Source organism: Lemur catta, chromosome 2 (genome assembly GCF_020740605.2).
Source record: "Lemur catta isolate mLemCat1 chromosome 2, mLemCat1.pri, whole genome shotgun sequence".
NCBI lineage: Eukaryota > Metazoa > Chordata > Mammalia > Primates > Lemuridae > Lemur > Lemur catta.
Genome location: NC_059129.1, coordinates 57,487,346 through 57,500,657, shown reverse-complemented (window position 1 = coordinate 57,500,657; position 13,312 = coordinate 57,487,346). Strand labels below are relative to the sequence as shown.

The window sequence follows — 13,312 nt, the reverse complement described above, 5'->3', positions numbered from 1 at the left end:
ATGTGAATTAGGTAATTTACTACTATTCTCAAAAAAAAACTGTTAATACTTCCTACACAGTACACATTAATAACATTTATAAGAATTGTTTTTTATTAAAAATAATTACAAAGTACTAATGTAACTTTCATATCTACAGATTATTGGAAATCTTAGCCCAATGCTATTGAAAAGTGAATTAGCAACATAGGTCCTCTTTGCCCCAGGGAAAGGCAAATGACTTTTGAACTCCATGTTCCACCAAGAGCCCATTCCATTAATGAATGGCCAAATAAACAAATGTTTCTTCAAGGTCTATGAATACCTGTGTGTGGCTGCTTTTAATCCCTGGACCCTGTTACAACTCCTAGGCTTCTCTGATTTGGTTTCACCCATCACCATCAGCTTAGATGAACCAGAGACTGGAATATTGGTTGATCTGATTTCAAGGCTTGTTCGTTATTTCCTATTGTCAAATTCTCGTTAAACTTGAGCACTGTGCGCTCATTAATCAATGAGAAAGAAGACTCTTAGAAGGGGTACAACTGCATTTACCTGCTCTTATAGGATATTACCAAGATGAGCAGTGAGCCATTTGTAAAATAAAGGTGAAGAAGGTCTCCTTACATAATGTTTCCAGTTTGTTAGGAGTGTGACCCAGCCCTATTTCCTCCTTTCAGGTAGCTTTTGCGGAGAAAATATGCATATGACATCTTATCCTGTTTCGTGGTCACACGTAATTAGAATCTGGTACAATGAGTCTAAACATTTCAAATATGGGGAACAGATATCCACGGATGATGACACAGTTACTAACCATTACACTCAGGTAACCTGTGCAATGGCAAATGCACACATTTGTCAAGAGACCATAAGCTTGTGTGGGGAATGAGTGAGAAACAAGTGCAAATCATTCTACCTGCTTATTGCAATCTTTACTCAACCTAGGGAGCTCCTCTTATAATTTGGAACAAAAGGAAGTGTGATTCTCTCAAAATATGGCTTAGAGAACCTCTGTAGACTGCTAAGTGCTCCCCAGCCAAGAAGTGACAGAGATGGAATTTAAATCTGGGTCATTTTGCCTCAAAAGCCAACTCAGTACTGTACACTATGCCTGCTCTCTGGCCAATAAGAAAAGTTCCTTCCATGCTTTGATTTTTATATAAACACCAAGCAGCCTTCATCATGTTAACTGATTCTCCACATAGGTTGGAGGAGGAGAGAATAATCTAGGGTTGATGATAGCTGTCATGTTTCTTCATAAATAAAATTTCTAGTTCTAATAAGAATGAGTCCTGGATGGTTGACATAGGGTTCTGATCATCCCTAAATATACTGGATAATATGGTCTGAGAAACAGTCCTAAGCACAACCACGTCCAGCCCATGTACTGAATGGCAGCACTGAGGGCCCTTTTGAAGAGCAGCCTGTTCATTGCAAAATGATCAACATCACTTCTTTGTCACCTATTTCCTCTGTCTACCCATCTCTCATTCCCAGAGAAAACAAATATTGGAATTTTTTAACAGTAGGAAGCACATCCAGAAGCTCGACATATTGCCAAAGAAAACTAAATAAGCTGACTGTATATAGAGAAAATGCCGATCGCCAAGTCACCCTTTCCTGTCAACCTGACTTGATGTTCTCCACCTGGTTTCCATTCTTTGCAGCTGTGTGTGCATGTGTATGTTATCTAGATACATGGGATTCTTCCTCTTTCTGTGACTTATTATTAAGCTATGCCCGAAATAAATCTGAAAGCAAACATGTTTACTTTTAGTTGTGGATAATAATATTGATATGGTATTATTTGGTGAAATATCAAACCTGTAACAAAATAACTCTTTATCTTTACAGATTGTTTGGGCCACTTCTTACCTGGTTGGCTGTGGCATTATGTCATGCCGCAAAGGAGGGTTGCCTCGGTATTTCTACGTTTGTCACTATTGTCATGAGTATGTATTACTAGTTTCTCACAGCTTTCGAAAAAGTGTCCCCAAACAGTAACCTAATCTAGTTTTTTAAACATTATTAAAAAAAATCAAATACTTTTTCAAAATGATTTTCCAGTAGTCTTCCTACATATCATTGATTTTTCACGTTGTTATCACATAAAGGAAACAAATTCTTAAGCAAAAAATCAAGGATATTTATTTCAATACATCAAAAATATTTTTAGAACACAAGGGTAGAAATGCAGTGGAGTCTTAGGAAAGGAACAAATAGAAAAAGCCAAATGTTTTTCCCCATACTTCGCTTTTTAGTGCAAATATTGAAATATGTCTCTCCTTAGAATTAAATCAACATGTTGTAGAGTCTATCACAGGTACTACTCTCAAATCCTAGAAAAGGTAATCTGATTGCTTCAGTGAGCATCATATGTACTCTCATCCCATCAGCTGTGGTTATGGAGCAAGATCAAGCAAGACAAGGATGACTACAGGGCCCACTTGTGTGGCTTAAGTGGTGGTTATCAGAAAAGGGGAGCTTGTTTTCAGAGCAAGATATAGCCCCCTGGTATTTGACCACAAATGCCAGTTTCTCATCACTTCTGCTGGTGAAAGTTGATGTCCGGTCTCTACATGTCTCTTCAGCTACGTGCATTTTCTAGGTTCACACATAAGCCTTTCCTCCAAAATATGAGCTCCAAGAATGGTGTGTAACCACTGTTTCCCATGTTTGTCACACAATAAAAGATGTTCAACATAAATCAATGAACATGATTTTTTTGATAAGTACCACATTTATATTTTAAATGGGGCCTCCAAATATCACAATATATTCACTAGAATATAATATATTCATATAACTCTATATGAGCTACTATCTGGTCTACGTCTTACTTTCAGTAGTTAAAATTTGTTGGCATTTTATCTATGTAATATGTGATGAAGACAATAAGATCTATTTGCACCTACAACACATCATTTGCATTACATTTTCGCAGGGGTTGGTGATCTGTGGTGAACTTCAAATGATACAAAAAAGAAAAGTATAACATATGAGGAGCTGTGGTAGGAGAATTTTCTTGGTTGAACATTAGTCCAAGTCTCTTTGACTAAATCTCTTACTAAATTTAGTAATAACTTTCTTTTATAAAGTGATATTTTAATGATTCAGATATTGAAGAAACAAATATCAGACAAAAAGTTTTTTTTCACCAGAACATTTACTTTCTTTTTAAAATTACATTAATTAAGAAGCAGATATATTATCTACACTGTGTTTTTAAACATCTGCAGGTAAGAACTGTCTTTTCTAAAATTCCAGATTAGCTCAGAAGTGAATTCTCATCTACTCTCTATTTTCCCCACTCCAACACTTTAGGTTCATCCATGCTGATGTATTTTCCTCTTTTATACACACCAAGTGTTTTGACAAAAGACATTAACACGTATCAAGTTTCTCACAACATAGTACAAGATGAAATTAGAACATCACCAATTTGCCTCACTGAAGATTTTTCTCTTAACATTGATGAAAGCCATGCCCTTCTACACGATGGCTTATCAAGTTCTTATGGGTATTAATAAAGACTAGTGTTCTGTTGTAATTCACTCTAAAGCCCTCTTGCTTGTTAGGATTTGACTATCCAAAGGTTCCAAGTACTGTTAGCTCTTCTTGATTGTCCAAAGAGACATGTACATTGCCTGAAAAATATTCTTGTGACACCCGTATTTGCTGATTATACGTACTAAAAAAAAATCTTATCTGTAAATCTAGAAATCTCACACCCATCTTAAAAATTATTATTGGTTCTTTATGAGAATATTTACACAATTGGTTTTTAAAATTGGTTGTACACAGTGAGTAAAATTTTATATGCATTTTCCAAAGATGGATTTTATCAGATCATTTGTTTTTTTTCTTTTTTTTTTCTTCTTTAAGGGGAAACGATCCTGACACAAGGAATCGACCTTATAAGACAGGCAACCCATGTGGCGACTGTCCCAATGACTGTGAAGATAAACTTTGTAGTAAGTTTCACAAATTCAGTTTGTTTTAAATTAATGCATTGATCTGGAGCCATGTGTCCCTTAAATTAAGCACTGAAAAATAATGCACTTTCCTATAACTTTCATCTCAATCTTACCACAGAAAATATCAACATTATTTTTGTTTACCCTTCCCCCAGCCCCAGAGTAACCAAAGAAGACCATTGATTTAACCTATGTCAATGGACATTAGAATGTCTAGGTTCTCACCCAAAGGATTAAAATATTTAATTAGGGTCAACCTGGATAAAATGTTAATGTAAGTATAGATTTTTCTCTGCTCTCTAAAATGTTTCTGGGCTCCCTTATTGCAGCCCGTAAGTTACACACATTGCTCTCAGTTTACCATTGTCCTCAGATTGCCTTCTGCTCTGTGACCCTGGTTGTCTGACCACTTCTCGGGGCATGCAGTTGTTTTTCCTGAATGATCCTTATTCTTTGTTTCTTCTGGAGCATCTAAGAAGTCAGCTGATGCTCACAGTATCTCTTACAGTCCTTCCTTTTATTTCTTAAGTGAATCTTACCTAAAGTGAAGTATTAACCAAATGAGTACCATTTTCATGTTAATTCCCTTATAGTAAAATTTCCTTTTTTTTTTTTTTTTTTTTTTTTGAGAGCCTCTCTGCAAACATAATTTCTTAATCCCTGGGGATAATGTTGATTAAGTTAAATTTCATAAGTCTGTGGAGAGATAATGAACCCAAGGAAAATATTCTGCAACCTCAGCCTTGGAAGGCCAGAAAATTTATTTTCCTTCACCTTACCAGGTCATTCTATTTACTTTTAAAGTAAGGAAAATTGATCCTCTTTTTCCTCTTTTTCTCTCTCTCATTTCTTCTTCCCTGTTTTCTTTTACTTTCTGTCTCATTCTCATATTCTTCTCTCTCCAACCCCCTCTCATTTTCTCTGTCAACTTTATTTACCCCATTTCTGCAAAGAATCAACTAATTACCCATGTCTTAGGGGGAGGAGGGATAACGAGCAAGTAGACTTTTTAAATTCTAGAAGAGAAAAGCAATGTATGCAGTGATATGAAAACTGTAATAGAAGTAAAAGGGAAGTAGGAAAGAGAGAAATATTATCCAAGAAGATTAAAGCTATGACAAGCAGATGTATTTCATAAGCTCTTTATTTCCCAAAAAATGCACAAGAAGATGAGAGATAAAGAAATATACAAACTTAAGAATGGGCTATATTAGTCAAAAACAATGCTAAAAATGTAAGACTTGAATATTCAGGTTTAATCCATTTTATGTATTTCAAATAAACTTTATGAAAACAACACTTCTCATTTATAAGATTGGGAAATTATATAAGTTAAAAATAAAAGGTAAAAGAAAAAAATGGATTAAAACACCATTCAGGCTCAAAAAAAAAACATTATTATAGAGGAAAAAATATCCACTGTTATCATAGTTCCTCAGAATACTATAAAACAGAATACATTGGGATAATAGTGGGCAAATGATTTTAAAAAATAGTGGTAATGACCTTGGCAAATTATTTATCATGAGATTAGAAGCAGAGATACACTACCAATTGCTCATGCAGTAGTATAACATCCACATTCTGTCTCCCTGTTTTACCTTGATAAATCTACTATAGTCATTCTCCCGGTTACTGAAAGGTGAGCCAGTTTAATAATTCAGGAATGGGAAAACATATTGCATAGAAAGATATCGATGAAAATAATAAAGAGTACAACATAAATGTAAATGTAAAATCTATAAGATTGTTGTAAACTTAATACAATGACTAGACTTTATAATTGAAAGAGAAGAGATATAATGGAAAAATTTAAATTGACCATCTAATTATCAAGATTTGAGACTCAATAGTACATATTGAATTAAGAAAATATTAAAGGCAGAGAAGTAAATTATAGTTATACTTGCCTTCATATATAAAAGAAGATCCATTTGTCAGTTCTGATAGAGAAATTCAAGTTAAAGAATGTTTTGGTAAGTTTTTAATAGCCATGACCATAATTTTAAAATGTCAGGTATCTTCATACTGATTAGAGAATTTTGTGTGTATTTCTGCATGTGTATATACCTGGCTATAGGTGTGTGCATGCTCCTGGGATGCAGCAAGGTGAAGCAAATCGCTATAATGTTGACTGAGATGACCCCTGGGTGGAGAGATTATATGCCTATCCTATATGTGCTTTTTACTCAATGTTTTCTCTGGCTATATATTATTTTAAATAATCCAAAGCAAAGCTTCAACCATTAAATGATACGGCATTAGATAATTAGGCTGAAAAATGAATGAATCTGTTATCATTTTATTTTATATTGCTAATGGCATTGAGGCTTTCAAAATGACAGTATGATTGAAACAATGATTCATCTCCAATCTGCTTAGATTAGATTAAAAATTGTGATAAAATACATGCTTTATAGGAAGACAAGAATATCATCTTTTCATTTAGTACATGATCTCAACTCATCGCCAGTTTTACTTTCAGGTTTAGTTCACCCATGTTCAATCAAATTTAATTAGCTATTTTTAATAAAATTTTTCTTTATGTCTTTCAGAAAACCATTTCTTTCCTATGAATGTGATTTTTCAAGATAATGTTGTATAACTGTACTGTTTTCTTTTGCAGCTAACCCCTGCATCTACGATGATGAATATGCCCACTGTGAGCAACAAATCAGAGGTTTTGGATGCAGCCACTTATCAACTAAGCTATTCTGCAAAGCTACTTGTCTGTGTAATACTGAGATAAGATAACCATTTGTCATGTGCAACTGTACTGTCCTGTGAAGATGAGGAGATGCCTGCCGGAGCATGTCTTCTACCAGTTTACTTCACCATCTTCTGCTGAATTTCATCTGATTTTAACTATACTCAAGATCCTAAGTTCTGTCCTGATATATCCTGAAATAACGTAGTTTTAAACCTCCTCAGTACTGGAAAAAGGCCCATTGCAACATCAGCCTCAAGTTCAAGTTCTTAGGTTGACATAATTCAACTGATGGCATAACTGGGTCCCTCAATAGTACTTTGTGCTATCGTAGGGTCATACCTGGTTGAACTCCCACCTCTGCTTTCCCCAAGTTTCCAAACACCTGATGTTTGCCTTCCCTGCACAGCTAATGTCCAGTAACAATTCTTAACTTTTTATTTTTACTTCTACTTGAAATCAATCATTAAAAAGAGTCCACAAAGCAAACCAAGAGTCCAGTGTCCACTTGGAAAGTCAATATTACTGAATCAGAAGTGGTTTAAATGTCTCATTGTTTCATTGCCACATCTATATGCACATTTGTGAAGCAGGAAAAATTAAAAAACTGTGCACCATTAATTTAACAAAATCTGTATACAGCACTGATAACATACAAGAAATGTGTATATACAGAGAGAGAGAATATTGTCTCATTTATTTCAAAGAAATTATAAAAGATATATGAAAAACATAGCATAATGTGAGAAATAAGTAAGTCCCTGAAGACATACAGGTAATATATTACGAGTGCCAGATAAGCATAATTGCTTCCGTTTGGAGATTCAGGGAAGCCTCAGGTGTAGAATGAGGATTATATTTGAGCAAAAAGGGTTGTAAAGGTTGTGATTATTTCAAGACAGTAGAACAGCACAGGTAAAGGCCTACTAAATTAAAATGCACTGAAGCCTTAGGGAACATTGAAGGGTCTGATGTGGGGAAAGTGAAGCCTATAAATATTTGCTCCAATTTTAATATTTTGAGATTAAATTGATACTGGTTCTAACTACTTTTATATCTCTTTACCCATTTCAAAACAACATCCAGGAAAAAAATGAATATGTACTTTCCAAAAGTAAGCCATGCCTCTCACCCCTTCTGTGTCATACACTGGCACTTTGTCCCAGCTGCAAAAATTCTGTGTGGTGGCTCCAAGAAAAAAAGGCATTTTGAGAATGACGCCCTCTTGACATGACCCATGCCTTTCCACCTACATCCATGAGCATTGATCCCGTGTAAATGCTTCAGAACCATTTTCGGTTTTTATTTAAACCCAATTGATTATCTCTGTTTTCTGAGTAATTACTGTCAACATAGTCATCAGGCATATTAATGTCAGGAGAACAGTGATTCATCCCAGGAGCACTGTAAGTAGGTTGGCACTTTATAGCTGAAATATTTAATAACTGGAACTCATTATAAAAAAACTTATCAAAATAGTAATAATTTACTCCTAGAAAATTCAGTGTATGTGCTGTAGGAAATCTTTACTCATTTCTGTATTAGCAGGTATTATGATTTATCTTCACTAACCAAGTTAGCGTTAGGGTTTGGAATGATTCATACCAGCACTGATCTCCAAATTTTTCATGCAGTGTACTGTAACGTATTGGCAGGATCAGTGTTGACTGATACTGTACTCTTACACTACATATGTCCTCTCTAGATATTAACATGATGGTGAGGCTTCTCAAAATTTGCATTCCAATTACATCTCTTTTCACCTTGTAAGAGAGTAAGCATATTCACATATTTATGGCAGGTGGGCGAGGGAAGAGGAAGGATAAGTCCATGTAGAATGAAAATTCAAATAAGCAAGCAGCAAAACTATGGCTTTGTATTCTACAATTTTAAATAATGTGCTGGCTTATTTCATAGCACATTATATTTGTTAAATATAAGAAAGTTTTTCTCCCTGCAAAAATGTCTAAGGACAATGACTGCATGAAAAGTACCCTATAGTGAGGAAGAGGTGGGAGAACTCTCTCATGTACATTATTCTTCTTTTATCTCAAAGGCTCTTAGAATCAACCATACCGTTTGGAAAATCATAAAAAGAGCTATTTTATATTTTAGATGACATTGGAGAGAGCTTTTATTTATAATGCGACACCTTTCTAAAAAAGGAGAAGTCTTACATCTCTTTCCAAATTTCACTGAACGTAGAATAAATAAATAAATATTAGCAAATGATTGTGAAGCAGTCTGTACTGTCACAGTAGTAAATAAATTAGTTCTAAGCGTATAATACAGAGGTTAAGAGCATGGGTGGAGATGCCACTCAGCTAGGGTGAATTCAGGGTGTAACAATTAGCTTGCCCTTTGACCTTGAACAAGATGACATTTCTTTGTCCTCATCCCTAAGTTACAGTGAGAGATAGTTATAGTACCTACTTCATGGGTTTGTTATAAAGATTGAATGAATTAATACGTAAAATGCTTAGAAAAGTACCTAGTGTTTAAAATGTGCTCAATAAATATTAGACAGCATTACTATTCACCATTTATATTCATTTTCTTTACACCCCACGGCTTGAGCTCTACCCTTCAGACACAGGTGAAAGTTACTCCCTGACTCTTCCCCTTTGGGAACTTAGCACTGAATTCATGTTATGATGATAAAGGAACAATCTCTGCCCCAACCCAAATAAAATTAAAGGTATGGGATAATTTCTTAATACACTAAAGGGGTTTTCACAGAAATCTATAGTATAAAATCACCTTTGATTAAATGAAACATTCAACTTAGGAGAAATATATTATTTCACCACATTATTTAATAATTCAATGCAATCACAATGGAAATACCACAATGGAAATACCAATAGGTTTTACAGAATTTATAAGTTTATTGTAAATTCATTTTAAAAATAATTATTCGGTACTGACCCCTCCAAATTAAATTAAATTAAACAATATGCTTTTCCTAATAAAAATGTTTATGTATAAAGAAGAAAATTTTAGAGAATAGTTTTAAAATACTAGGGAAGGGAATTTGAACAAAATCGTGACACCAAAATCTTGAAGGCATTTATCTGAAGAGTTCACAATTTCCCTGGAAAGATTAAAAAACATATCTCTCTAGAAAGAGATATGTTATGGACATAGGGGCACACTGGCTCAAGTGAAGGAAGTCAAGATTAAATTTAAAAAATTTTCTTTTAAAAGGTCAGCACATAGTTGATCTATGTGACCTATGTATATATTATATAAATACGTAAAAAAGAATCTATAGATTGCTAACAATGGAAAGTGCTGCATTAGAAAACAGAGCAAAGAAAAACTACTAAATAGGTGCAGAAATTCACAGACCATTAAACATAGAAAAGTTACCTCTTTAATAATGATAAAAATGAATTTCAAATATAGTTAGAATTCTGTTTTTTTGAAACTAGTAATAATTTAGGTATATGGTAAAATCTACAAATCGGAGAACTATGAAGAAGCAACCTCTCTCATACATCATTGATGGGACTAAAAATCTGTAGAAAACCCCCTATTCAATGGTATCAAGTGATATTAAAAATGAACATGCTTTTGAGTCCATCAAATTCTCATGAAGGAGAGTATTATAATGAAATACCCACATGCAAAATTATGTTTCTATGGAAAGATTTTTATGTCAGTATTATTTGCAATAAAGGGAAATCAAAGGATATAAAGATATACCTAAGTGGAGAAATGCTTAAATAAATTAAGAATGATCAGTTATATGAAATACCATACAGGTGGTTAGAAAAATGATAAAAATGTTTATATTCTAATGATGAGAGATACAGGTTTTAAAAAGTCAAAACTATTGAATGTATATACATATCCCATGATCTAGCCTTCCCCTTTCTTTTCCACTTTTGCTGTTGCTCTCTTATTTTCTCCTTTTACTCTGAGCATTTTCAGATTTTCCTCTGGAAACACCTTATGCTGCTGAGCTATTTGAAATATCTTTTGATTTCATTTTATTAAATTGAATAATTTGAAAAATTGCAGATAAATTCTTTTATACACAAACTTAAAGTTTTGGATAAGAAAAGAAATAGAAGTGGAAGAAAATAATAAACTATGAGTCCTTAGTGTTGTAAAGTGTTTTCGATGTATTCAACAATTTAGAAGCACAAATGCAGATACAAATATTGCGGATACAAATACTTGTGTATTTGAATCCTAAGGAAACATGGCAAATAGTTAGCTACAAACAAAGCCCAGTACCTGACATCTCTTTTTAGTTTCAGTAGGTTTTTTTTTTGTAAATCCACTCTGTCCTTCTGAAAGTTTATATTATAAAGCTTCCCTAGGTTTCTGGCATTTGTCATAGTCTTTGTAAAAGGTAGCAGAAACCAGGTCTACATCAAAGATGAAAATTGGTTAAGTGACTTAAATATGCTTTAGAAGCTAAATATCTCCAAGGAAATGTGAAGCAATCTATGATGAAACTTTTAATTTTTTTTATTTTTAATTATTATTGGTACCTAACAGTTGTATATATTAATATTTATAGAGTACATGTGATGTTTTGATACAGTAGTACAATGTGTGTTAAACAAGTCAGGGCAATTGGGGTATCCGTCATCTCAGGCATTTATCTGTGAAGCATTTTTTTTTTCATGCTTTCCAATATCGCCCTCATGGCCACAGTCATCAAGAGTGTTCATGGACATAGCGGCACACTGGCTCACAGCAGGAAATTTCAAGGTCATGGTCAGGGAGAAGTGTCATGATAGGATTCAGGAGCCCAAAACCGATATGTTTCTATGTGTGTGTGTGTGAGTGTGTGTGTGTGTGTGTGTGTACGTGTGTACATATATGAATAAAGGTCAGGACGACATGTAAAGCAAAGGTAGAAAAGATCAGGATTCAGGATACAAACTAGACAAGGTTGTCAGGCACCAGTGGAGAGCAAGAAAGCACAAAATAGAGATTACAGGGAAACTTGAAAACAAAGCCAGAATGATGCCCTGGACAAAGATAATTCTTGACACTACATTCTACAAGCACTACAATATAAACTGTGTTTTGTATAGACTTATAAGGAGACAAAAATAATGGAGTCTTTGAAGGTGTCCAGACTGAGAACTACCTTATGATAGAGTTAATTGTGAATTTTCAAAATGTGCTCAAAGCCTAAATAGTTGGGATATCATAGGAAACACTATGTTGTTCTTAACATGGAAGGGCACTACCGTTTCCTCACTGCTAAGGGAATGGTGATACCAGAACAGTTCTGGGACCATATTCAGCAAACTGTTGAATAACAGTGGGGATGTGATATGTCCCCATCCCCTAAACTGAGATCAATCTGTAGTTACTGTATGTTTTTTATGGGAAGAAAAATGATGAATCAGTACAGACATTTTACAACTGTGAAGCCAATGGCCTCATGTAGAGATGAAATAGAGATGTTTTGCTCAGTGTTCCTTGAACTTAAAGTTCAGAATTCACTACCACCTGAAGATAAAAATCTTCCAGAAAAGAAGGTTCAAAATGAGAAGAAATTTCAAAACGAGACCACAAAATGGCATTTATTGCATTCCTTAGCGATACACACTGCATTTAGTAATCTTTTTGGGAGGAACTGTTTGGGGTCATCTGTGGTCTTTTACTTAATCTGTATGTTACCCTTATAAGACTTTTGGTGAGTCATTTACCTAAGTGCTCCTGGTGTATGAAAAACTTCACATTTGTTGGTAAGATTTTGCAAATATTGGAACTTCTCTAAGCAGATAGAATGAATCAAATTACAAAAAACTTGAGGATATTACGTAGTAGAGGATTTCTCAAAAATATGTGTGTTCTAAATAAAGCCCAGTTATCTCTGAAGAGGTAAGAAAATGGTTTCACTTCTGCAAATCCTAACGGCATTTAGGTTTCTGGCTTGAGGTTGTGAATAACAGAAATCTTTATTTCAAATAGTAACTGTATTCAGGTGTTTAGAATTATGCTGATTGTTAGGAATACACTGTTATATGGCATCACTTCAGCTATACAATAGCTTTCTGTGGTGGGATTTATTATTAAATAAATTAAATTGAATTAAAATTGAATAAAAATAAATTAAATTAAACTTTTATTAAATATTACATTAAATTATTAATAAATATTATTTACTGAATATTATTTCAGTGCACTGAAACTCCGAAATTCAGGACACTGAAACTCCGAAATTTTGTATGACTTCTTTAGGGTTAAATAGCTTGAAAGTAATAGACCCTGCTCTAAGAGATCCTTTCAAAATGTAGAGGCAATGAAACAGTGTACCGCTAGATGGAGCAATAAGGTACTAAAAGATTTTGATGTGGAAAATACAGACATGAGATTTAGATTTTGAAATTCTTTTTTTTCATCCTTTCCAAGCGTTTTATAAATAGGACTTCTATGCCCTTGTTAAACTAAATAGCACATTGAACTATTCACTGGCTTGCAGTTGTCAAATAGTAACTGCAATTTTATAACCATGATAGGGAATTTGTCTCTAGGTGAGACATGTGTTTCAATTTAGAGAGCAGAGCTGCTATTGAGTCTCAGTCCTGGTACCGCTCTTTGTGTCTGGAACTGTGCAAGCTCTTCTGTACAGGTTCTCTGTCTCGTTTTAACCATTTCTTTGGACTAACTA

At 34.1% G+C, this 13,312-nt stretch overlaps 1 protein-coding gene across 1 annotated transcript in view; it reads left to right on the top strand.

The window, feature by feature from the left end:
• CRISP1 (cysteine rich secretory protein 1) overlaps positions 1 to 7,155 on the top strand; it is a 28,085-nt gene extending 20,930 nt beyond the window's left edge. Inside the window, exons 5-8 of the mRNA XM_045543717.1 lie at positions 660 to 808; positions 1,837 to 1,934; positions 3,868 to 3,956; positions 6,586 to 7,155. Coding sequence (XP_045399673.1) covers positions 660 to 808; positions 1,837 to 1,934; positions 3,868 to 3,956; positions 6,586 to 6,713 — 464 coding nt within the window. The 3' untranslated portion in view covers positions 6,714 to 7,155. The remainder of the gene's footprint in view (positions 1 to 659; positions 809 to 1,836; positions 1,935 to 3,867; positions 3,957 to 6,585) is intronic.
• Positions 7,156 to 13,312: the final 6,157 nt, after the last annotated feature.